General features: G+C 35.7%; 1 protein-coding gene across 1 annotated transcript; it reads right to left on the bottom strand.

The window, feature by feature from the left end:
* Positions 1–11,777: 11,777 nt before the first annotated feature.
* LOC121410443 lies at positions 11,778–25,637 on the bottom strand. Its single transcript, XM_041602535.1, has 5 exons — positions 24,642–25,637; positions 15,128–15,844; positions 14,143–14,343; positions 13,405–13,520; positions 11,778–12,649 (listed from the first exon to the last, which is right to left on the bottom strand). Exons 1-5 carry the CDS (start codon positions 24,772–24,774, stop codon positions 12,434–12,436), a joined length of 1,383 nt encoding a protein of 460 aa, XP_041458469.1. The 5' UTR covers positions 24,775–25,637; the 3' UTR covers positions 11,778–12,433.
* Between the last annotated feature and the right edge of the window lie 1,764 nt (positions 25,638–27,401).

Below are 27,401 nucleotides of genomic sequence, written 5' to 3'. Positions count from 1 at the left end.
ATCTTTGATATATTTTCTTTAAATCTTCGGAATTATGTTAATGGGTAATGCAATTGGGCATATCATTCAGCATTAACACAAATGGCATTCATTAGGCAAACACCACTAAGCCACTATAGCTTTACAATTATCCAACATGATTATATTATATACCACTAGGCACATACTACTAAGACACCATATTGATACCAATCATACCATTATAGAGGCACATACTACTGAGACACCATTGAATACCACTGAGACACCATTGTATACCACTGAGACACCATTGGGTATATAATGGTATACCATGCAGTCATACCATTAGAGGCACATACTACTGAGACACCATTGAATACCACTGAGACACCATTGTATACCACTAATACACCATTGGTGCATGGTATACCATTCATTATACCGGTCATACCATTAGAGGCATATACTACTGAGACACTATTGAATACCACTGAGATACCATTGTATACCACTGAGACACCATTGGATGTATGGTATACTATTCATCATACCAATCATACCATTGCAAGCACATACCACTGAGACACCATTGAATACCACTGAGACACCATTGTATACCACTGAGACACCATTGGGTATATCATGGTATACCATGCAGTCATACCATCAAAGACACATACTACTGAGACACCATTGAATACCACTGAGACACCATTGTATACCACTGAGACACCATTGGTGCATGGTATACCATCCATTATACCAGTCATACCATTAGAGGCATATACTACTGAGACACCATTGTATACCACTGAGACACCATTGGTGTATGGTATACCATTGATCATACCAATCATACCATTACAGGCACATACTACTGAGACACCATTGAATACCACTGAGACACCATTGTATACCACTGAGACACCATTGGATGTATGGTATACTATTCATCATACCAATCATACCATTACAAGCACATACCACTGAGACACCATTGAATACCACTGAGACACCATTGGGTAAATGGTATACCATTCATCATACCAATCATATCATTAGTCACATACCACTGAAACACCATTCGGTATATGGTATACCATTTACCATTAAATAAACTACCAATTACCATTAAGAACTTACCATTGAAACACCACTTAAATACCATTCGCGTACCATTTACCATTCAGATTACCATTCAACTACCATTCGGCACCATTCAAATACCATTGGCGATTTTTATAAGGGTCTTATGCGATATTTTCTCGGATTCTTAGTTTTGTGTAAAAATAAAGATACCAATGTCAAGCAATTGTCTTGGTCTTTCTAACCATGTATTTTTCAAGTAATAAATATGTTGTAAGGCTGGGGAACTAAGTGTGAAAATTATAGTAAACTTTGAAGTCGATTTTCTCTAAAAATGGGTTTGTGATACGACGGTTCGGATGACTGTCGACGAAATGTCCTATGACCAGACAAATTGATTTTTATAAGGGTTTTGATTAATTTTCAGGGTTTGTTTATTTTTTTTATTCACTTATTGAAACCAATTAAATTTTTTTTGTACTTAAAGAAAATAATGAAAACTAGTTGCCCCCTACATTTATATTATATGTTTTATTCTCATATGTGATTTCCTTTCGTCCTTGTAAAGATTGAATTTGATGTGGCTGTGTATATCTTATGTGCTGCATTTGACAATCAACTCTGTAGCATGTATTTCGTTTTTATGCCCCACAGACCAAGTCCGGAGGGGGCATTTAGCGTTGCCCCGTTCGTCCGTCCCCCCACTTGGTTTCCGCGCAATAACTCAAATTTTCGGTGTGTAGTTAGATGACACCAAAACACAGGCTAAGTTTGAATTCGAAGACTGCAGGTCAAAGTTCACAGCTCATCAAATATGCGATTTGTTTTCGCGCAATAACTTGAAAAATATCTAATGGATTTTAAATTTTTTTTGGTATGTAGGTAGATGGCACCAAAATGCAGGCTAAGTTTGAATTTGGAGTACGTACTAGGTCAAAGGTCACAGCTCATTATATATGCGAATTGGTTCAAAAGTCTAAATTTTGTTTATTATGTTTTGCATATTGGTTTCTGCACGATATTAGGTTCAATCATATTGAATTAATTTCTGATCGCGTTAAGCGGGAAATCTGTGTCTATTGGACACATCAAATTTCTAGTCTTTCTTTTTCATTTTTTTCTCGCCCACAAGAGGTGAAGGCGAGACTTAGGGATCCAAATGTCGTGCGTCGTCTGTCCGTCACAAACCTAATGACACATAACTCCACAACCGTAAGTTGCTATTCAACCTTACTTGGGGGACCTGCATGTTATGCTGCAGTCGGAGGTCACATGGTAAGATCAAAGGTCATTTTCAGGTCAACGTTAAAGTTTACATGCAAGACTCTCTTATGACACCTAACTCCGCAACCGTAAGTCGCTTTTCAACCAAACTTGGATGGTGGATGGACTTGGGGGACCTGCATGTTATGCTGCAGTCAGAGGTCACATAGTAAGGTCAAAGGTCATTTTCAGGTCAACATTAAAGTTTACATGCTAGGCTCTTATGACAAGTGGTATTCCATCCCAGTCATTTCACAATGATGCTTCGATACAATTCTGTTACGTGCCCTCGCAAATCACGATATTTCTGGTTATATTCATCAGTGGGCGAGACACAAAATCGCTTTTACCTTGTTATGGTTTATTATGATTTAATTATAATTTATGGGGTAAAATTTTGATACTGGAGATAGTAGGATCAGTGTTATATTCTGAATATTGAATGATGTGTATACATAAGCACCTTCAAATAAATACTTCTTTGAGTTGTTATTCATTTACATTGAATATGAGAAGGTAGGGTTATTATTTCCTAATGCAAATTATATGCATTTGACCTTGTTTTCATAAACATGATTATCATCAAATTCACAATGCTGTGGGAAAAATGTATGCATCACAATTGAATGGGTCAGTCTTTACTGTGATATAAACCTACTGACTTGTAGATTTTCTTATTTCTAAAACTTGTTCTTGAGCCCAATATGGAGGAGATATATTGTCAAAATTGAAAGAATAACCAAATCTCAGTAAATCAATCTTATATCACTTAAAGATTTATTTTAGCTGGTACTAAGTCAACACCTGATTCCCATACAAGTCTAAAATAATATGCAAGGATACTTTCATGTCTTATAAGTAGGAGGTATAACAAACTAATAGGATAGCCATGTTCTCAAAGCAAAACAGGACAACCAATTCAAAATCAAAATAAATACTAAAACCAACAGAGAATAAAAGTTCCGTTTTGCTTTATCTGTTGCCCATTGGATATGATGCAATCTTCCTTAAGTGAGTTTGACATTGTCTTGCTTTTCAGACAGATAAGTCCATAATTGGTGATTCATTTAAAACATATAGAGTGGAGTCTTAGTTAGCAATGTCCAGCGACATTACAATCGTATGATGCAATACCTCCAGTCCTGCAATGTAAGGGTGTTGTCTATCGTACCAATTATGAGGCAAACAGAGATGTGATGTAGTCAAGTTGGGAGTAACCTTGAAGAATTTTGCAATAACTCTGAAGGAGTGGAAGACTCTAATTACTATGATGACCTGATAATTTATGAAGTAATTTCATACTGGTATATTGCCAGTGCGGTGTCATAGATATGTTGCAATTCTCATGGGAATTTCATGGACATAATGACCAGATAAAGACTTAGACCCCTGTTACATCTGAGAGATTCCCTACCTCGGGCCGGCCCGGGGCCTACCTCGGGTCGGAAAGAAATCAGATGTAAACATCCCAAACCTACCTCGGGCCACCTTTTAGCGAACCTACCCGAGACCACATCCAGAGGTAGTCTCGGGTAGGTATCGGGCCGGCCCCGGTCCACCGATTCGTAGATGTAAACACACACAAGCTTTCGAACCTATCTCGGTCCGTTCGCCAGCTGTCAAATTACGTCATATAGTGCGTGCTATCCCTCTCTAGCTCCCCAGCCCCGTCGTTCTTCGAATGTTTTTGCGGCATGCGACATGTGAATCGTTGATAAAGTCTTTGATTTGAGTGAAAAGAAGCATTTTAAACGTATCCTTTTCAAGTCGATCATATCTTCAACGACTGCTGGGATCATCAGCATTCTTTCAGAATCTCGGGTAACTTCAATTAGCGCGCGCGAATTATTCGGAGCCTAGATCGAGAGCGCCTTTTAAAGGTGTCAGCAATCGGATGCCGCTCGAAACAGTACAGATAGGGCGATAGGGGAGGGAATGAACACTGTGATGTAAACAGACCACATTTCGGACTCGGTCCGTTCGCGAAGCTAATCCACCAATAATCCAGTCAAGGTTGCAAGTGGACTCGGTCGGGTCTCGGGTAGGAAACTTTCAGATGTAACAGGGGTCTTAGTGGCCCGTATTCGGAAGTCGGGTTTAATTTGAACTCTGGTATAAAGTTGTGGTTTAACTGTGGACAATAGTTGCATAAATCTCTAACAATATAATACAAATGTATCAGCTCATTTTTTCGCTCAAATCATTCTTAACTGTTTCGGAAAGATAAATAAGATAACTTTCTTCACAATTCACGAGTCAGGAAAGAGCACAAAAAGCATAAGAAACATGCAATGTAAGGAAAAGTTTGACATGTTTGGCTTCCCATAATTTTAGCACAGAGTTAGACCATGATCGAAGTTAAACCTGACTTCAGAATAGTGCTAGTATGTCTATTGAACTTGCAGAGGTGCTTATGGCTTGGTATCATATGATAAATTGTGTCATTGGTGTCATTTAATAAAAAAATACAGATATTCTGAGGAATAAAAGAGATCTTAAGATTGCATGGTTCCACTGCGGGTGACAATTTTGTTTCATGCAGTGGTCTGTGTTTTGGTGTCATGTTGTGGGTGCTCAAGCATGCAAACACGGTATATATATATTTGTTTTATTTATTTATATTTACATGTATGTATTATTTTGATGTATTTATAGTTTGTGATTGATTATTCTTTGTTCCTCTGCACTTTCTGTTATTAGGAGTCTGATAATTTTTTGTGTTTTTAATTGAACATGACAATAAAATAATTGAATAGAAATCAAATTTTTGAAAATTGAAATTAAATTTTTTGGGGTCAACCCAAATAATAGATCTTGACAGAGATCAGAGTTGCAACAAAATTCAAAATCAATATATACATCATTCTTTATTTGATACTTCTCAAACTGTAATGGTTCCCTCAATATTATAATGAAATTAATTCTTTATGATGATCATGATATATGGGATTTCTTTCATATTGATGGGGGATATATTGAGTATTAAAGAGTACTCAAAAATTAAGTCATTTGATTTAAAATTTGTGTTTCATTTCTTGCAAAATCTCGGTCACAATAATAGTTTTCCTCTTGCATTGGGTTAGAATCTGTTTGTGATGTTTGACATTATTATTTTTTTATTGCATTTGACGTAAGAATAACAAATTGACAGAATTTATTTAAGAAATATAAAATTCAACCTTGGTGAGTATCTGAAAATAGATTTCAGAAAACTGGAAAACATAACTGCATGAAATAATTCCAGTCAGGGATCTTGTGAAAGGGTCAAATCCTCACAGTAGTTTTGATCAGTGCAGGGGATATGAAGGCTGTGATTGGTCAGTTGCTTCAATGACATCATCACGGTTCTCTCCAGGGAAATTTGACCTGTGACAGGAAGTTTATGAATTTCCTTCCCTGGTTAGTCTTTTTTCTAAACTTTCTCTAAGTATTTTTGCATCTTATATTTTATCGTATTCTTTCAATGTTATGTATGTAAATTTATTCATGTTGCAATACTTTTTAAGAGAAGGCCATGAAGGGTATTGTGGAATAGATATTTTTCAGGGTTCTTTCTTTTTAATACTTTTTTACACTTATTTTTGTTTGAAAACAAAAATACTTCCTTTTTCTTTGAAATGACTGTAATGAACATGAATTACTATCAAGTATGATAGGATTACTCTATCAAAGAAGTGTTCTGGGAAAAATGATTATATAAACATGTACATAGTTTTTTACTGCCTGTAAGAAAGATAAACATTTACAAATCATCTTTTTAAAATAGTTTATTTCAGGTGAAGTACCTCAAAGTTCTCTCTAATTTTAGTCATAGCAAATGATATCAATATAAACTAACATTTCCTTTATGCAAAGTCTGTTAAGAGACTATACTAGAAAAAAGTGAAAGTGGGTTTTCCAAACTTGGTAGGCTTGTAACAGAAAACCTGTCTGGATCAAAGGAAGTTTATAACACAAGGCTCCGCCTCATTCTGTGTGATGTCATGAATAGCAAATGAGCTCCTCCCATACTTTATGGTTGAATGAAGGAATGAAAGTGGTCAGATGCACATCAAATACCCTTTTTAGACAGGCTAAAATTTCCTTAACCCCGTACTATTGGTGGGGCTAAATGGCAATTTAGCCCCACCTATAGTACGGGGTTAAGCTTAGCCCACTTTCGTTTTACACAGCGTTTTTGCAAAGTGGGCTAACCCCACCTATAGTACGGGATTATTTGGCCCTGCAAAAAAGCAGGGTTATCCCACCAATTGCGGTGCTAAGAGCAATAGTACGGGGTTAAGATCGCATGTGTAAAACGAAAGTGGGCTAAGCTTAACCCCGTACTATATAGGTGGGGCTAAATGGCAATTTGGCCCCACCTATAGTACGGGGTTAAGGAAATTGTAGCGTGTGTAAAAAGTGTACGAGTGAAGCACTTGTACTACGAATGATCGACAAAAACCACTAGTCCGGGGTTAGCGAGTTTCGTGTGTAAAAAGCAAGCATTCCTTATCCGGGGTTAGCAATAACAATTTGGCATGTGTGAAAAGGAAAAAAAAATAGTATGGGGTTAAGGATAGTACGGGGTTAGCGATAGTCCGGGGTTAAGAAAATCCTGTGTAAAAAGGGCAAAAATTTATGAATGGTTTATAGTAGGTTTGTGTCATATTTTTTCCCATAATGTTATGATATTTGATGAACACAGACAAGTGTGCACACCACATCTATAAATGGATGATCCCTTCCTTACTGTTAATCATATATAAATCATTTTCAGATAGTTTGTTGTATATGCATTGCAATGCTGGTAGAAACTCACTCATAATCATTCTTTTCATCTTATTCCTTTGTCATTTAATTTAAGTGTCATTCAACTTTTGTCATCATAATGCTGGCCCAGTCATTCCCAGTACAAAGTCAGATGTTTCCAAATAACAAACGTAACCTGGCAGGCAGTAGTCAGTTGGCCTTGTACCTTGTAACATATTCTTGTGGATTTTTATCATATAAATATGATTACCATTTGGAAGGTATCCCATATATGAAGATGAGTAAGAGTGAAAAAGCACTTTGAACCCAATTGACATTACCTTCTGTCTCCTGTTTGAGGAAAAGAACAAGATGGTCATGACTGGTATGTTTGGTTTCCAGGAACTGTTATATAATTGTACTGGTACAGCATGAGACTGACTGCAGATTAGTTCCTAAAATGTCCTTTAATATTGTTGAATATGACTTTTTAGGCTTGGTTAAAAAGACTGATTGGTTAGAAAGAAAGACAAAAGGAGGAATAAGGAGAAATAGGGGAGAGGGAGAGTCAGATATAAAAGAGAAAGAGAGAGAGATCAGGAATGGAGAAGAAAAAAATGAAGTAAAGCAGACACTGGTCAAAGTCCCTTTCCAAGCATTAATAGTCAAGTCCACTCCAACAAAAACTGTGGTTTAATAAGCAGAAAAAAGTCAAACAAGCAAAACACTTGACATTTCATCAACATTAGATATGTAATACGAAAGATTTGATATTGTAAATTTTGTTGTATTTTACTTTTTAAAATAATTGCATTAATTGGTTTTATCAAATTATCTGATTTGCACTATTTTGTATTAACACATGCTATATTCAACATCGCTCTGTTTGTAAGACTTGCTTGTTTCAAAACCCTTTTTTTTGTTTTGTTTAATTTTGTTGACTTTAACTTGTTTAAATGCTTAAGTATATTCTCTACATTGGTATAACAGCAATGAAATATGCAAAAAGCAAAATTGTCTATTTGGTTTTTTTACTGAATGTGTGACAAGGATCAGAATGTATTTGTTCACACCAATTATAGGAGGGAAGATGCTCCAAATCCACTTCCTATTATTACACCAGTACATTCACCTGTTACCTTTTCCAGCTAAAGGTCAAGCTAGGGTTTCTCCCTACCCCTTCCAGTTAGAGGTCACGCAAGATTTTCTCCCTACCCCTACCCTAGAGATAACTATACACCAGTCCCCGTCAGTTCTTAGAAGTTGAGAACAGGGCCACTTATTTCGTCATAAATCTTTCCAAATAAAATAAGCATAGGAAGTATACTGGATTTGTGTTGATGGATTTTACAAAGTGCCTGCAGAGGAAATGATGTTTCTTTGAAATTAATAATGGGATATTCTATTTTTCTGCATTGCAGTTGTGCTTTTCATTGAGAAAGAGAGCAGTTTATTTTAAGATTGAGATGAATTTAGGTATGGAGCTTGAAATTATCTTGTTGTCAATTCATTTTTCCCCCCAAATGCCAAATTTGTCCCATAGAATTTATGAACAATTAGACTCTATGATATTTGGAAGTGTCAGGTACACATTGAGAGCTGTTAAATTTATTCTTAATTGGTTTGACATTAAAAGAAATACTACAAAGAAAATCATATACATTTCTCACTATATCTTTATTGACAAAACCAATATTCACCATTATGATATCAATCTAAATAAGCCCCTGTCAGAATCTGACTGAGATTTGAACATACCAATCTTTACAAACATTCAAGTACATAAACTCTTTATATTTAAATATTTGTCAATTTTGTACAAAATAGAATTCAGCGTCTAACTAACTTATGTCTTAAACCCAAAGCAAAAAAAAAACCTCCAGAAAATATCTTGAAATATTAGTGTTTTTAGTATGACGCTGGAAAAAGGAATTCCTTCTTTGAAATTGAATTTCAAGTAAATTTGTAGATATATTATGTATCATTAGTGAAAATTCATGGCTTCAGAGCAACAGAAATAAAAGTTCAAAAAGATAAGAATTTGAAGTTAATGAAGAGTTGGTCACAATGAAGGAATCATTAAAAACATATATTAAGATTCAGTCTCTCCTTCACAGTGATGAATAACAAAGACCAATTTGCCACACAAAATGTATCTCTATGCTATGCATAAAACCATTTCAGTTATACTGGATCACAATACACACTACATGATAATGTACAAAATTATGAACCTTTATCTTAATTACACCACTATCAACTGAGACTGGCTGGCACTTACCTATACACAGTGTGAATGAAATTATTCCAAATTTAGAGGGGCTACTATTTAGAGAATATTGAAAAAATGGATATACTACAAGTAGATGAAAGAGTAATTATAAGCTTTTAATGATACCATTTCTGTACCTCTGATGTCACTCATGGCTTGACCGATTGAGCAGTGTAAATTCTATTTTTCCAGGTTTTAGCAAGTCTGTCTGATATTAAAGTCTCACTAATGCCTAAATTGAACCATGCTTTAGTATCAAATAACATTCCAATGTAACAAAAGTGTGATAGCCATTAATACTTTGTGAAATTTAGGTTGTAATTTATCGCCTCAGTAAGGTTTTTATTTTTCCTTTAAAACAGCCCTTTGAGCATTGTGAATAAATAGTGGTTACAGGTAAAAAGAAATCTACCAACAAAAAGATTATTTTGATTGGTATTGCTTTTTGTAAAATCATGAAAATTTATCAAGTAACATCGTAACTGTTTTCTTGTAATGAATCAAAATGATCACATGGACTTTGGGAATTCAATTAACATTGAATGCAAGGATGAAAACTTGCTTTTCTTCACTGCCTGATTAGTTTCCATTCTTTTACCCATTTTACCAAAATTTGGAAAAATGAAATCTATACTTGTCTTCCTTTTTAATCAATCAATATTAATATACACATAAGACATCAATGAAAAGCTCTGCAGTTGCTCTGTCATGGCCTTGTCAATTTTACTTTTAAATTATTTTACAATTTTTAAATAGCTCTTTAAATATGGAATACATTTATTTTGATACACATTCTCAAAGATGAGATATACATATAGCCCACATGTAGACCTCTAGAAATGTTACATCTTATCTGAAAGCAATCAGATAATGTAAAAATGGCATAGAATATACTTTCACAGATAATTTATCAGATTTGTACAAATAGGTACATATAGGGTGCGTTTATTCGACACTTTTTTACCCTAGAATCATGATTAGAATCATGATTCAAATCACGATTCTGCAGAATCACGATTGCGTTTAGTCGAAAGTGGAAATAAACGTCTTTCAAATCACAAACATGAAACACGGAAAAAGGGGCGTTTGGAAAGACGTTTCTGTAGAATCACGAACGAAAAAGGTCGTATAAATGATATCGTGATTTTAATCATGATTCTATGACGTCACTGTGTCGTGCTTCCGGGTTCGACTCAAAGGCGCGCGCTGTGTTTCGTGCAGGTTAATTTTCGTGTAGCAGTATTGCCAGTGTACTAGTACCGGTATATGCCAATTGTCACGTGCGTTTAGGAATTATCATTCTGTGTATTGTACCCCCGGGGTTGTACTGTAGCGTCATTTGTATATTTCATTGTTTTCATCAATCATATCTTCAAGTTCCAAAGGCACAAATTGGACTGACGACAAACTCAGGGCTCTGCTTGTGCTTTGGCCTGAAGCAAAAGCATCCCTTACCGGGATTCACAGAAATAAGACGATCTACTAATCCCTTTCAGCGGCGCTTGCGAGGGAGGGATTTCTACGGAGATGTGGCACCGCCTGTCGAGACAAAATTAACAGAATTCGTGCCCAGTACTACGGCTACCGAACACCATTTTCGATGAACTGACAAGATTGAATACAAGTAAACAAAAACAATACGAGGTACAATACACGGAATTCTGGAAGTAAAAGATTTATTTTTCGGAAGCCGAGTAAACGTTGCACAAACGATCGCGCGTTAGCTCGGGTGGCAGCAAAAATCTAGCAGCCGACTTGAAGTTAGAAACACGCGCGAAAATGTTGACCTATACTTCCTGGGTCAAACTGCGCACTGTGATGCGCACTGGATCGGCCCGAATTCAGGGAGAAACAGCGTTAGAAAGATGGTCGTATAAACGCTGATTCTGTCGGATCGTGATTCATGTTGCTGTTTTGAATCATGATTCAAATCATGATTCTGGGTTGAGGTCGCATAAACGCAGCCAGAGATACATCTGCATGAGTTTCTGAGTTTCTTTAAACTAAATGTAGAGGAAAAAGAAAGCTTATAAAATGAAGGTAAACATTGATAATAGGTGCTGTTGTAAATGATTGTGGTTATGGCCAATTCTCACCAATGATCGACTAAATTTTTTTTACCAGTTCATAAAATAGTTCTAAAAAAGAGAGATATTATAGGCTGCGTATATGCGACCTTCAGCCAGAATCATGATTGAATCATGATTTTGATCATGATTCAAAACACAAACATGAGTCACAAAAAAAGATGAAAAGAAGTGGACGATGCGATGCCCAACACAGTTTAATGCATGTGACAAGATATGCATGCATAGCAAATTATGTATAAATAGACTGAGCATAGCGCGCCTTGAGCTTGGCAAGAGTCAAACCTGAAGTAGCCCGACACAGTGACGTCATAGAATCATGATTCAAATCACGATTGCGTTTATACAACCTTTTTCTGTGTTTCATGTTTGTGATTTGAAAGACGTTTATTTTCACTAACTGCAATCATGATTTGAATCAAGATTCAGATCATGATTCTAGGGTAAAAAAGTGGTGCATAAACGCACCCATAGATAGATACAACAGCGGTTGCAATGATAATGCCATTGTCACACTGGTAAAAACTGACCAAAGAACATAATATATCCAATAATACATCATTAGATGTTTGGTTCTGCTTTGTTTGTGTGACTGTAGTGTATAATAAACATGTTTAGGAAGGTATTAAAAGATTTCTTCTGAATTCAGCTCACTTGCATTGCATGTTGAGCAACTTATCATGTTAAAATTGAAAATGGATACAGTAAGAAACAAACATTTCTAGAAAAGTGACTGTTTATAATCAAGAATGTGAACAAAAATATAAAGGTTATTTAAGAAAAAAAATCAGGTAAGCTTGAAACTTTTACACTTTCATTATTTTACTAAGTTCTACAGTTTCCTATAATATTCACAGCATCCATGATAGATATTAGGCCTATATATGTTTGAATTTATTTCAAACCAGTTTATATGTGCTTCGGTTCTTTAGACTTTGAAAATTGTTGAAAACCTTGTTTGACAAAGTCCTGTGCTAACCTTTCATCAAATAATTTTATTTTCACCAGTACCAAGGAAACTGTATCTTTCTTTTTAAGGAAGCTGGTGTTTGACGCACTTATGGTAGTCATTGTTCTTCTGCCACTTGCACTTGTGACCGTGACGCAAGGTGCACCGTGAATGTGATGCGATGCAGTCATAGGGGCTGTAAGGCTCTCCAATTTGAAGTTGAGAGGCATCATAGAGACAGGTAGTTGCTCTGTTCTGCTTTGGTTTCTTGCAGTGTCTACTTGAAGTACAGGAATGGATCTAGGAGTGGGTAGAGGAGAGAGAATAAAGGATACTATAAAGATCGTCTGTGATGTCTTTTGGTAACCTGTGATGTACAATGTGGAAGAGGTTGTGGTGTATGCAAGTTGTGCAAATTGTATGAAGGTGATATTGGATTATTTCTCTTTTTAATACCCTTTTCTATATCACATTCAATTAGACCATTTTTTTGGGGGGGATGATGTTGATTCCTTATACTCTCTATATTGTTGCTACATTGTGATGTTTAAGTGATTCTTTAGCAGTGACTCTCTTTTGATGACAGGTAATGGGGAGCTTTTTACAACACATATAATACACAGAAGACAAAAATTAATTTATCAATTGATCTGCACATGTTCAACCCAAATTTTTATTAAGGATAAAGTTTGTGCAGATCAAATTCTAAGCTTAAACTAACGACTTGTTCTGTTACATTTTCCAAAACTACTTCTCATCATTAGTGTTATGACCATTTTGGTGATTGCACTGTGATTTAGGGCCATGGGAACTTTCAAGAGTTATTATACTTGTAGATTGTATTGATTGATTCAGATTGTGAATCCCCCAAATCTTGAATATTATTCCTGTCTACACACCATCCTCAAGTCAAGGCATCTTCTCTCTGTCCACCAGGCTTACTTTCTAAAATACTGTTGCTTTCAAGCATCTAAAATCTACAGTGTTTCTAAGAATCTTTGAATGGTTAGACGGTCTTCCATCCCCGACCGTTACATAATTTGTCAATCACTTACTTGGCAGACATCACAGGACTTTCCATAGACTGTCTTGAGTCCCTGTTTCTGTCTTGATGTTAGTTTGTGATGTTCTTGTACCCAGTCACACAGTACCACTCTGTTTGCCCTTGAACCTGTGTTTGATGAATCATATCAGGATTTAAAACGAAGAAAAAAAAAAGAAAATTGACCTGTTCCCTTCTGGAACAGACAGTCCGTGAACAAGCCCATGGTATTACATTATTCAGTAGTCAAGAGATTATCACAAATGTAAGTTATGGTATTTTAAAAAAAGAATGAGATGAAAGATGTCAATGTTGGTGATTTTTTTCTAATAACAATATTTTATTTTTGAAAATTTTTATTCAAGTACATGTGCTGACATGAAATTGTCTTAAACCATTGTGTTAGACTTAAAAAAGACATAAGGACCGTAAATTAAAACATGCTTCAGGTGAAAGTTAGGTTGATCACTGATCAACTCAGATCAGTGATCGTTTGTTCATGCCTGCATTATTCATATTCAGCATATATTGAGAATCTCACATGTCTTTAGCAATAATAAATGAACAATAGTCTTAGCTAAGTTTTAGCTGTTGCTATATAATTTGGCAAGAATCCCTGAATTTTCTGTCTAATAATCCTTCAATTTCTACAAAAAAGCTTAAGATCACGAAAGCTACTGTTAAATCCTGCATGGGACAAGGCAATGGATGCAGGTTTGGTGAAGGTACCTTAAACTTTACAACAACTTACCTGCAATGAGGTAGTTCTTTCCAGTTTTGATGTCTGTCTTGCCACAAAGACTGGTAGCAGCAGGACTCTCAAGCTCTATCTCATCGCCTATTTTCCAACCTTTCTGTTCAACCCCTGTCTTGTAGATGTGGCTTATTTTGAGGGTGTAGATGATTTTGTAGTTCCATGCTTCCATGCTCTCAGGATCGATTCTACGCTCCTCTGTGCATTGTTAAACATAATTAAAGAATACAAGACACAAGCTCTATTAAAGATATCGCTGCCAGTTTGTTTTAATTCAAGTTTTAAGGGAAAAGTATGATGTTTTGTGTTGCAATTGGTTTTTACATAAAGACCCAGACCGAAGCTAAAATGCAATTGACAAATGGACCACATGGGTCGTGTGGTCCAGTGGTTAGAGCATTGGACTCATAATCGCAAGGTTGTGAGTTCGAATCCCAACTCTGCCATTGTCTCCACTTTGATAAAAAGGCACAAGAGTGATATCTTTCGTCTATTACGTCAACCACTATGACTGATTAACCTAGACGTAAAATGTTTCCAAGGTAATTGGTTATATACCAGCTTGGCGTTTACCAGCAAAAAATGCTGTCCAGCCGAGTTCCTACGGGAGTTACGTACCACAAACAAAAACAGAACAGAAATATGTAAGCTACATAGTACCACAGTGTAAGTTTTATGCATAATCACCACTTGACAGCTGAATATTTTGCTGAAGAAAATCTAAAACTAACAGGTTTTGCGGGGGATTGGACAAAAGTTTTTCCATTGCATTTCTCTGGGCTCAAGACCGTGAGGTCATGTTGATTTAGAAGCATTATGATTCCATAGGCTTGTACACTAAAGAAAGGGGTTATATTTTCAAATATTTTACCTCATATGTTATTTCAAAAGCTAAAACCAGTTCACTTTTGTGTTTGCATGCTTAAATGGTACAATAAGGTGTAATTTATAGAATTTTTTATTCATGTACTAAGAAATTTACCTTCGGTTGTAGGTTCTACATCAATAACAGGCTCTGTTATGACAGTTTCATTAGAAGGCTTCTCTTGGGGAGGAAGGGTTGTCATGGTGTTGATGCCATCTGTCATCACAGATTCTGGAGGGGATGTTGTAAGTGTGGTGATGGTATCCTCAACAGGCTTCAAGTCTTCTGGTAAGGGTAGAGGTGGCAAAATATCTTGTTTGTATTGTTCTTCAGGGAGGGGTTGTAGGCCCTCTGGATGTGGCAAGGGTAATAAACCTTCTGGTTGAGCCATCTCTTCAGGGCCACCTTCAAAAGGTAAGGGTTGGAGACCATCAGGTTGTTGTAGAGGCTGTAGTCCAGCAGGTTGTGGAAGGGGTGCTAGATCATCCATCTTAGGAAGTGGTCCGAGCCCATCGGACTGAGGAATAGGCCCAAATAATCCATCATTTTGGATAGGCTCTGCAGCTTCCGGTAGAATGGGAGCTTCTAATCCATCGGGGTAAGGAAGAGGTTCTAGGGGTTCTAAGTCCTGCCACTGTCTGCCTGCATCGCCAAGCTGCTCGTCTGGAAGTCTTTCATCTGGAAGACGATGGAGACCAGTTCCAGGATAGGGACGGGTCCTCTCACCTAGAGGCTCGATGGCAGCATGGTCCGATCCTAATAGTCCAGTGCTGGAACCAATACCACCTGAATTTTTACGGATGTAGTCTCTCTTTAGAACCCTTGCTCCAATCACTGGAAAAACAAACAATTAAAGTAAGAGTGGTTATGGGGGTATATTTTGTTGAAGTTGTAAGCTTGTTTACCACTTGAATATCAAATTAGGATGATACTAACTAAAAAGAGCACCAATGAGAAACATCAGGTTCTTATGGATTGAAACAGGAATATCTATTGAATGCAATCAAAGTGGATCGTGCCTTCAATTTTGATATTTTCAGGGCAAGGTCACCTTTAAAAAGGGCCCATTTTTATACTACAGAACAATGGGAAGGAGTTTCATTGATTTTAGCCCTGTGGACAAAATTGTCCTTGTGTTTTAGATTATGATATCAATTTATCCTAATTTCATTTATTGTACAGGAGCTATAATGGAAAATGTATCATATTATTTTGCATAAAAGCCATTTTAACTAAAAACTTGAATGAGTTGTAAAGGTGACACTGACATGAAGCTATTAACATTTGAATTGAAATGAAAATAAAACAAAATACTAAAAAGCAAAATAAAGTTGTGTATGGGTTGTAAATGCTGTATTCAAAATATAATCGAGACAATAATACAATCAGCTCGCATTTTCTTATAGGTATTTCATTTTATCAAAAGAATATTTAAGAGAAAGTAATCACATCAATTTGCTCACAGCTTTTATTATATCTGCTTTGTTAAAAATGTTAACATGTCATAACTTTATCATTTTCAATCCATTTAAAATATTTCAGAAATATAAAAAAACACACAGAATGACAGCATGCACCAAAATCTTACTTTGGTGCCAAACATATACGCCTTAGAATATTACCAGAGGCTTTTTAGGGAATGGACGAGGGAGTTGAAAATTGGCAATCAAAATTCTGTGGTACCAATTATCCTCCCAAATATTCCATTTATATTCAGAAACAACATTACACTTCATCTCACTGCAGGCTTGGAGAATCCATTTATGAATAATACCCTACGGCAATCATTCCTGTAAATAGGATATTCAATACCCATTTATGCTGCAAAGTATATCAAACATGCATCTCATGGAATGGTAGCATAATACTCCATCCTACTCGTAGACCCTCATCCTCTGCATTCATTATAATTGCATCTTCTCTTCTTCAACGTTGTGTTGAATACACTCCGCTGTATACTGCTTTATCAACAAGAATATAAAAGAGGTCCTGATTTAAAAGAAGTTGTAGCCTGACATGCAGGCTTTAGCTTCATGACTTTTTTTCTCATACTTGTAAACAAAAAAACCCTGAACATGAATTTATTGGGAAGGGATAATGATGATTAACATCTTTTTTCATTTTATGATTGCTGTAGCATGAAAAATGCTATAGTTCTAATTTTCTTGTGTATTAATCCCTTCTTATTGGTTGAATTTTATAAATTACAATTCTGATTCATTCTAATGATTCAAGATTAATTTCACTTTTTCTCTGTAAACCATTCTTTCTAAGGGGTTGTTGCAAAACTGAGGGCTTGCAATTAAATGTATAAAAGTGTTTATCAGATGCATGTCACAAATAAATGTGTCTATTTTACTGAAAGTTGTCAGCTCTGACAAGTTACCATGGTTATTATAGTAATAGACTGCCACCTGCAATTTTCAGCCAATCAGAACGAATAGTGATGAAACTCTCTTAATAAGTTGTGCTAGGTATCGATCAGAATTATCTCTTGTAACTCCCCTTTTTATATCAGTTGGTGGAATTTACGATCTATCTCCTCACTCTTTTTGTCAAAGATACAAGGGACCTATGTCAGTTTTTCTTTCTGCCTCATTTGAATCACTGTTTATTGATATTCATGCTTTGCCTTTTTTTATTTGTACCTATTTTGAATCATTCCAATCTTGTAAATATGTAATTATCTTTGATTTATTTCAATAAAACATACAAAAAAAAACTCTCTTATCTAGTTTTAATTAAAATGTAAATTATATTTGATTTTGGAAAAAAGTATGGGCCCCTGATCTCATTACAAGCGGCCATTTCTCTATTCTCTGTCTTACAACCCACTCCCAGTTATTGAAATCTATTCAACCATCTTTCCCTTTAAAGTCTAAATATGCTCTAATCCCCATCCCTCCCTGATTCAGTCACATCTTTATTCCATCTACTCCTCTGAAGGCTTCATCTTCAGTAGCTGTAGTACCCTCTATCAACCTTCTCTCAAAACCTTTAATGTTCAGGTTGATAGCTTGGTAAATATAATCAGAAATACTTCCTTGAGGATCCGATTCCCTCTCCTATTTCTGCATTACTTGACACTTTAGCCCATGCCGCAGGGGACCCTGTTTCAATATCAAGCCAATTGAGGGTGGGCCTTTTCTCTGTTCATCACAATCCCAGAATGTTGCATAGACATGTTATTCACTGATATGAAATAACTTGTACCTTCCAATTCATTTAAATTCAAAATGGGGTACAATTATGTAAGTAGCGTTTTTATTTCTTAAGTGTAAACCTTTTCCTTTATTTTTTTCCTCCAGTCCTCCGTTTCTCATTTTAAAACAAAGAAATATTGTAATAATAATTATAATGATAGTGATATAGTAATATAAATTTTATAATGTATCTGTAATTCTCATGTTATTTTCTTTTTCATTCTTTTGCATTGTTACATTGAAACATGATAATAAACACTATGTAGACATCAATTTGATTATAATTATTATAAAACATCTTGACTACCGGGTATGTCTTTGGTCACTTTTGGTTATCATCAACCTACACTCAAAATGTCTCTAAAGACAAGTCATGTTAATATTACAACCTATCACCCTTTCATCTATTCAAGATAAGATGATTATTTTTACTTTGGTTTCATTTATGTTTTCATTTTGTCAAAGATTATGTCTGGATGGGTTTCTTGTGTATTATAACTTGTGCTAACCTTTAGGCCCCCATCTCACTAGGATGGCGATCATGGCGACCATGGCGATCTGTCTAAATCCCGCAAAGCGTAGCAGAATCGTCCTCGAATTCTATTTTTAGCCTGCGAGGCGATTGCACTACAACTTCACTGCGACGGACCTGCGCTGAAGGCGATGGTAATACGCTGGTAGTACGACGCTACCACTCTCTTGCCACGATTTGAGGCAGATGTGATGCGCTGCTTCTGCGATCAAAGCGACCGTACAACGAGGCCCATACGCTAATTAGGACCTCGGTACGGTGGTGCTACGAATGGAACGATTGTGTTACGTTCATGATGGGCTCTTGAAACGATTTCAAGCAATCGGCATATTGATCGCGGCACATGAGACATTTTTCAGTCGATTGCCAACCTCCGACCAAGATGGATGTCCAGAATTTGGTTGGACTTATACATCTTAACATTATACAACAACTTCAGTTAGAAGTTGAATACGAGGACCTGATACGAGGACAGTAGGAGGAGGCCAAAAAGATACTGGGTCCGATCCTGGCTGTCACTTAAGTCATAATATACAATATATATTAAAATTTCACTCAAAAGATGTCGATGAGCCTAATAGTTAATATGGGGGATGCATCCAGAAATTCATAAAAGAGCATAAAATTGTTTTATATTTTGTTTATTTTTTTCCACAAAAGTTTGTCACTCAAAATTGTTAGGTAAATTCCTTTCAAATTTGCTTTCAAGAAGTAGTCTACTGATGTGAGAGTACTCAAAAGTGGGGGGGGGGCACAATGCCAGAATCCCCATAAAGTGTGCTTTCCCAATCAATACATCAGTGATCGAATCATTAAAATTTTAATATTGTTTACTGTCACTGTAGTTAAAATTCATTCTATTTTTAAAACATATTCAATTTATATATTTTTGCGGAGGTAACCCATTTCGTCATCAGGACATGCGAGCGTCTTTTTTTTCTCTCTTTCAAGCTGGCTCAGCAGTTAGATTTTCATCCTCCTACTATACCTCCTCCTCCTCCTCTACCACCACCTTAACCTCTTGTTCGCTTCCTCTTGGACCGCCGGCATAACAAATTGGGTAGCTTCCCATTTCGGTCCTTTTTCTGGGAAGTATATTTGAAAACGTAGTGATGTCGCCTCGTAATCTTTTGAAAATGTGATAATCCGCTACCATCGGCATGTTGTTTCATAGCAGCGCGGACGGTCGCTGCTCAATCGCTGGCCAGTCATCAGCGGCGCAGCAAAAGCGCCACGCGAATGCCTGCAGCGGGCTGAGAACGTGTGCCACATGCCACCCAAAGGGAAAGCGTCGTGGTGGAAACGGTGTGAAGCGTGTCGAGCGCAAGGCAGTCACCTCGTAAACGGAAGCAGCGTAGCAGAATTGTCTTGGGAACGGGCCTGAAAAACACGGGCGATCGGTGCCGCTTTTAATGTGCTTCTACTACGCTTTGTGCGTTGGAGCTTCGTTACAGCTACGAATATGTCGTTTGTAATACGCTCTTGACTCGATCATGATGCGCTTTAGCACCTCCGCGATCTCGCTACGTAAGTTTTGAACATGTTCAAAATTTTGTGGCGACCAGGAAGATGGTGGCGATCCTTGCTGCTTCAGAAAAGATAAAGGTACGACGGAGAAGATTGAAAAGATCAAGCCACGTTCAAGCTACGATATACCACGCTTTGTCGATTTTTGACGATCGCAGCGGAATCGCCATCTAGTGAGATGGGGGTATAAAGGTGGTCACTTACTGTCATCATTAACCAATATTATGCTGATTCATCTTACAGGATGATCTACTTAATGGATAAATATAGAATAGTTATTAGTTTTAACACTTATCATAAGCATATCCCATAACCTTAAGTCAAGCCAGGACCATTTTCCAAATCAATGAAGTTATACTTTTGTTTTTATCTATCACCACATTCTCACTTTTGGAAGCAGTAGAAAGTGTTCTGATTTTTTGTAGCTATATAAAAGCAAACTGAAATGAAATGAAAACAATCAGGGTAAATTTTGATAGCCTGACTTTTTTTGTCCAATGTTGATGAATACAATCCATATCAATGAGACCCATCATTTGTTAAGATAGGAAAAAGGTAATTATGTTGGCTACATTTTTAAAATGTTGTATTATAATTTCTAAACATTTGTTATCTAATGTTATTTGTAAGGAACTTGCAATGCTTATTTTTGTAACTTATTTAGAGTAAAATTGTTTTCATCATTGTAAGATAATTAATATTTGTATTCTGCTCCTATCTCTCATTTGATCACATTTCTTTAAAAGTATTCCTTATAAGTGATATATATTTCTTCTGTTTATGTTGCTATGGACTGTTAGAATATTGCCTTGAAATTCAATCTTCATTGATATAAATTCTTAACATCATAGAACTGGGCAAAACAAACAACCAATGCAAGCAAATTGCATTAGCTGCATTTACCTTTGAAAGGGCAAATCTCGCTTTCTGGAAAGCTTAAGATACGTTGTGAAAACATTGTTGCATTCAGGCCAATTGAGACTGCAAAAAATAGTCAGATGAGGAAATTGGATCTAATGCTTGGGAAATACTAGTGGGAGTGTGGTGGATCAAAGTAACCACTACCTTTCCAATGTCTAGGTAATATCAATGCTTTTAAAAGTAAGATAAGCACATCCTTTAAGAAGAACATATCAAAGGAAACTCAAACATGGTTTGTATGTTCCATACAGTATGTTTTCTAAATTCCCTCCTTCATATTTATAGTAAATTTTATATTCTGTTATTTATTCTATAAATTTGTAAATGTATGAATAGATTAGATTATTGATGGATGCTTAAACTCTAAGTAACTTCTTTGTTTTAATCATTTTTATAAAATGATGAAACACTTCCTTTGTCTTCAGATATCAAAATATGAAATTTCAAAGAAGATTTTTTTTTCTTTTGGGAAAAAAAATCTATTTTAGAAAGAAGAGGTCTAAATCTAATCCAAAGATCAACAGCTATATATAGATTTATGATAATGATGAAAAAGTAGGCCTATGCAATTTAAGATCAATTGGAAAACAAATCTGCTTTAAATGTTCATGTGTATGTAAAAATTGTTTAAAATCAGAAGTGATATACCTTTAAGGAGTAAATTGATTTTGGCACCTGCAGGAGACAAGGTACATTAATCCATGAATGATGATTGGAAGTCAAGATTTTTTTAACAAGGATATTGGAATGTGGCAAAATCATTGACGTCACTTGCTTGCCCACTTTAATTAGGATTCTATATATGGGAGTTTTGAAAAATATTATTCTGCAAAAATTATACTTTTGATAAATACGTTTATATATAATACATATATAGTTATTCGTTTTCTATTCCAATCACCATAACAACTGTAATCAGTTTGGGGATGAGGATTACTTCCCTTATTTTATAACTCTTTAAATTTATTTTTAATTTATGTAAAATGATCAGAGGGAAAATATGTAAATAATGATCACCCAGAAAAATATAAAAGGTGAATTTCTGGAATACAAAATCAATACTGTCTTTGATTACCAAGTTTATGTACATGACAATGAATATTGAAAATTATTTCAGTTACAATATTCAACGTGCATTATTGTCTCTCAGAAAGAAGCTTTTATGGAATGTTCAAGTGGTAAAGATATCCTTTCTCTTCAGGTAAATATGTGTAACTTAATATCTATAATTTCTTCTAAATTAGCATGACTACATTGAGGGTTCAATCTTTCAGGGTTGCTATGCCTGGATGGCTTCAAGCAAAAAAAATTCTATTCATAGATTTTCCTTCCACCAGAATACAACATGAATATCTTTTTTAGCACCTCAACAGTATGATTACATGCAGAATTTTTACAGTTACTCATTATGAAATTGTTCTTCCTTTCTCCAGTCATATTAACGCTTCTTTCTTTTTTTGCATACAAAGCAGTGACTGTATTCACCCTCACCCCATTTCAGAAAGGAAAATGGTGTTACTCTAGATTTTTAATACCTGGAGTACATTGACTTTTGCTTTATGAATGCAGCGCTTAGAAACATTCCATCAAGCACTTTGTAAATGTTGCATATTATTATTAGTTACTGTTGGATTCAAATCCTAAAACCTCATAACATAAATGCAATGTATCATTGTTATCATTATTATGGGTCACAGTGTATGGACTATCCCACAAAGGCTTAAAGACATTTCACTGATCAATGGCAAAATAAAAACTTTTCAATTTCAATTAACAAAAACAAGGAGCTCCTTGACAAAAATATATTCTTTTTTAAGAACACACCCAAAAAACTGTGTATACTGTGATAGCAATATTATTTAAACAAATCATATATAAAAATTTTGGGAAAAAATTTGATATAAATTTTATTTTATTCAAATGCTGCATTTGGCCCATCTAAAGTTTTATTTAAAAATCCAATAATGTGAAATATATTCAAGAATCGTCTTACATTCCAATCTTACAAAAGTGTAGGGTCCATCAAATCTTTCCAACCATTTATTCTTTGTGAGGCGCGATAGCTAATACCCCTTTCATAAACCCAATTATGCGGCTAATAGCAGCATAATTTGGTTGTAAAATCGGAGGAGGACCAGAGTTATCCGCATTATTTTGATGCTGCAATTATCAACATGATAGCAGCATCGGGACCAGATTTTGACTTTATGAACGCATTTCGAAAGTAATGCGGATAATTGCCATGGAGTGCTCACAAGGTCACCCTTTTCCAACGCAACCGCATCGGAGGGGGTGTGTGCGGTTGCCACGACGATTATCCTCCTTTTTCAGGACGGGCGCTCGTAAAAATAGTGCGGATTATTTTCGGAGTTTATGAACGCAATTTTTATTGAATTATCCGCATTACTCTTAGGCGGCTAATTGGAGGATAGGTTTATGAAAGGGGTATTAGTCAGTAGAACAGGTATATCATATTCCAATGATCCGGGTTCGATTCCCAATCGGTGTGCTAGTGCCCTTTGGTGAGGCATTTAAATCCTCATTACCAGGTCCCTCGGAGAGGACCTTAAGCCATTGGTCCTCTGGTTGCTTGCTTACAAGTATTCATGCTTTCTTAGCACTGTGGTAAAAACTATTTACCAAAGTTTGCATTTTGACTTTTTAGATATCTTGTCCCCCCCCTCTCTCCTCTCTCTGAATTTGGTGTATTTTTCATAAAAAATGGCCTCTTGTGCACATATCTTACAAATGTAGTGATTAAAAATTAGAAAGTTACAAAGATTTAATTCACCTGTTGCATGATTGAGAAGTGAGTTTCCTATATATTGAAAAAAATATAGCTACTTATTTTGATTTGGCACCAAGTAGAAATATACTTTTACATAAAATCCCTTTTTTTTGTAAATTCTCCACATTATCACTAGGGCATTCACGTTCATGAATTTGATGGTACATGCACTTGAAGGGATCTACCTAAACTTAGAATAGGCTTCTACTTGTTTGCACCCTAAATTAATTATGGTGGATATTGATGATAATTGTTTTCTATATATTTTCTTTGAATGTAGATTTCTATATTGCACCTTTGATATTAAAAATCATTTTGTAGATGTTACCATTGAATTATAGACATTAAACTACGATTAATGTAAAGGAGAAAGATAAATATTGTTCAAATTAGTTGTAACTGTACAAAATTGCAACATTAGCATACAAAAGGTTAAATGCACAGTATGATTTCCTTAATTTCTTAGCTCCCTTCAAACACTGCATTTTATTCTTGATTTTGAAATCGTTGCAAGGAGTTTTGTGTTAGTTGCTTGTTTATAGAACATGTTAGCAGAATATAAATCTTTTAAATTCTCCGTTATTAGTGCCGATGGATTTACTAAATTCACAGCAATAAATGATTTAACTAGAAATTAACATGAAAGCTTTTAAAACTTACCATAGGATGCTCGACAGAAGTGTTGTTGAGGGTGTGCCCCTTCACAGCTACACCCCTCTGCCTTGGGTGCCCCTAAGGACAACAGCAGAACAGAGCACAAACTTATAAAGATGCTGAGCCCCATAATCTCCATTTTGAATTCTCCTTTATCCAGCTAATACGAGACAGTGATGGTACAATGATGAGGTTTAAGAGGTATTCATTCTACGTCGACTGTGGAGAGTCCGGCAGCTTGCGGCAGATTAGCCTTCTCTTCAGCCTTGACAACTTTTGATGTCGTCACTGGGATCTAAATTTGGGTGCTATTGGCGTAATAAGCTCGGAGTGCTCTGCCAAAATCACACTTTCCTTATTCCAATCAGATAAATACTTATGTCCCAAACACAGTATCAAACCATCAAAAGACAGTATATCCTTTCTTGGATTTGAATAAGAGACTTGGCGTATGATTAATTCATACAAGCTTTAATCAATAAAGCAGGCAGTGTAACTAAGGTATATTCCTGACTGATTGTAAAACAATCACTAGAATACAAACTCTATTCCTCTTCCCTGTCCCTCTTGACTTCACTCTGGATTTCTACACAGGCTTACTGCTTTATTATTCATTCTATCGATCCACCACAGCTTCCTTTCCCCCCTAAATGAGTTTTCTTCCAAACGAAGAGCAGGACTAAGAGTGAAAATGAGAGATGGAGAGAAAGTGAAAGAGAGAGAGAAAGAGAGTTGGAAAGATGTAGTTAATAGAGACAGAGAATATGATGGAATGGTACGCTGATGGCAGGAACGATAATTCAGTTGTTGTACAATGCTGCCTGATCTAATAAAGTCCCACTATGGCTCCGGGATTGAGACATGAGATCTCCTAGTGCTGAAGATTCTTAAAGCTGTTGTACAAATTCTCAGTACTCTTTCTGTTAAGGTATTGCCTCTGTACCCAGAAGATCTGGTGAGGCTCAAGTACACCACCTCCAACGAGCCTCCAGCTTAGTGATCGTGTCAATATTGGGATGTTTATGCATGTGTGTCTTATCCTTAGGGGCTCAGAGAGGGAGAGAAAGAGGCATGCACTTACTGCTACTGATAGACATACAGAGAGAAAGAGAAAGGAGGTTGGGTGGATGGTAGGAAAACAAACACTAAAACAATGCCAAAAAGTTATTGAATGTATAAACAAGATGAAAATAAAGTTGACCTGGAAACTGAAAAAGTAAGTTTCACAGGAAAAAAATTAAACTACAAAGTGAGATACTACAGATGCAGGGGAGTTTTGTGATTTAGAATTTCAAGAAATTTGGTAAGATGAGCATGTAGAGAAAGTTCAGAAAATTCAAACCAACAGGTAGGTTAAGCCAAGGCCAGAGGTGTATCAGAAGAAATGTTGAAATATTATCTTGTAAGAAAGTTTTTTAAAAAAAGATAATACAGGGAGGATGACAGACGTTGGATAAAGTTAGATTAATATGTTTTCATCTTGACAGGGGAAATTCTAATATTTATGATTGAGACAATAATTTGTACTAGTTGCAAATCATATTTACTTCCTAATAATATTGTGTGAAAAATATATATGGCGTTGATGCTCAAAGGAACCTGTGGAAGGGTTGATAAAAGGAAATATTTTTATATTGAAATGTGACATTCCAGTGAAATTATAATTTCTTATTATATCCTAATAATTTGAACAAACATGTATTAATCGCAGTCAAGGGTTTGATTAAGTTTGCATTTGGGTAAGTGGGACTCTTTGTGCTTTTATTTCACCTTTCCCCTATTTGTAAAAAAAGACCAATGAACAAATTAAGTATGGTTTTCCATTGCCATGGATATAGGATGAAGTGGGAGATATAATGAATGAATAAGGAGAAAATTGTTATCTTGCAGGATTTCATTGATTTTGAAATCTGAGACATAAAATGGATTGTAACATGAGCATGAAGACCCTGCTTTGAAATGGGTTTGAGGGAAGAAATACCTTCTGAAGACATTGAAGATGCTTTGGTATTAAACATTGTTAGAGATATGGAAAAGATATGGAGGATAAAAGCATCATTGAGCTTTTATTTACCACTTCAAAGAAAGTCTTAACTTTATACAAGAGACAGGGAAAAGATTCACACAATGATTTTTGTAATAATGGGATATGTTGATGGAAAATGAGTTGGATTGTATGGTAGATGGAATGCCTATTATTTCAGGGGAGGGGACGTCTTATTGTATTATAATAATTGAGAAGTGTATATTTCAATAGACTGGCTGACTCTCAAAGGTGTCACCAGGTTGCCCCCGCCCCCAGATTTACATCAAAGATTACACTATTTGTATCTGCATTTGATATTGTCATATTGGTTAGCATGAGTTGGGAGGTAAATCTGAGAGACAGAATCAAGCTTTTGTTTTTTACCTTCTTGCTTTCTGTTTATCATTTGATGGTTGATTCTCTATCAAAGTGATAATGGCTCATGTTTTGTATCATTTTCAGGAACTACTTTCTCTCTCTAAAAAACTCACTGGAGTAATACTTGTTCGTTTCTGTGATTCTTAGCATGGATTTTCATGACAAACTGTTATGAGGTGTCATTGACTTTACAATGGGTGAATGTTTCAGTCTGTATATCAATGTCTTATATGAAATATATATTCAAATAAAGTAACCAGATATAATTTGAAAAAGGGCACTTGTGTAATAATAATAAAAATACACATTTCTTGTATAGCGCATATCACAATTATGAATAATGTCTCTTTGTGTATTGAAGG

Source organism: Lytechinus variegatus, chromosome 3 (assembly GCF_018143015.1).
Source record: "Lytechinus variegatus isolate NC3 chromosome 3, Lvar_3.0, whole genome shotgun sequence".
NCBI classification, from domain to species: domain Eukaryota; kingdom Metazoa; phylum Echinodermata; class Echinoidea; order Temnopleuroida; family Toxopneustidae; genus Lytechinus; species Lytechinus variegatus.
Note: the sequence above shows the minus strand (reverse complement) of the source record. Positions and strands in the feature narration are given on the sequence as shown.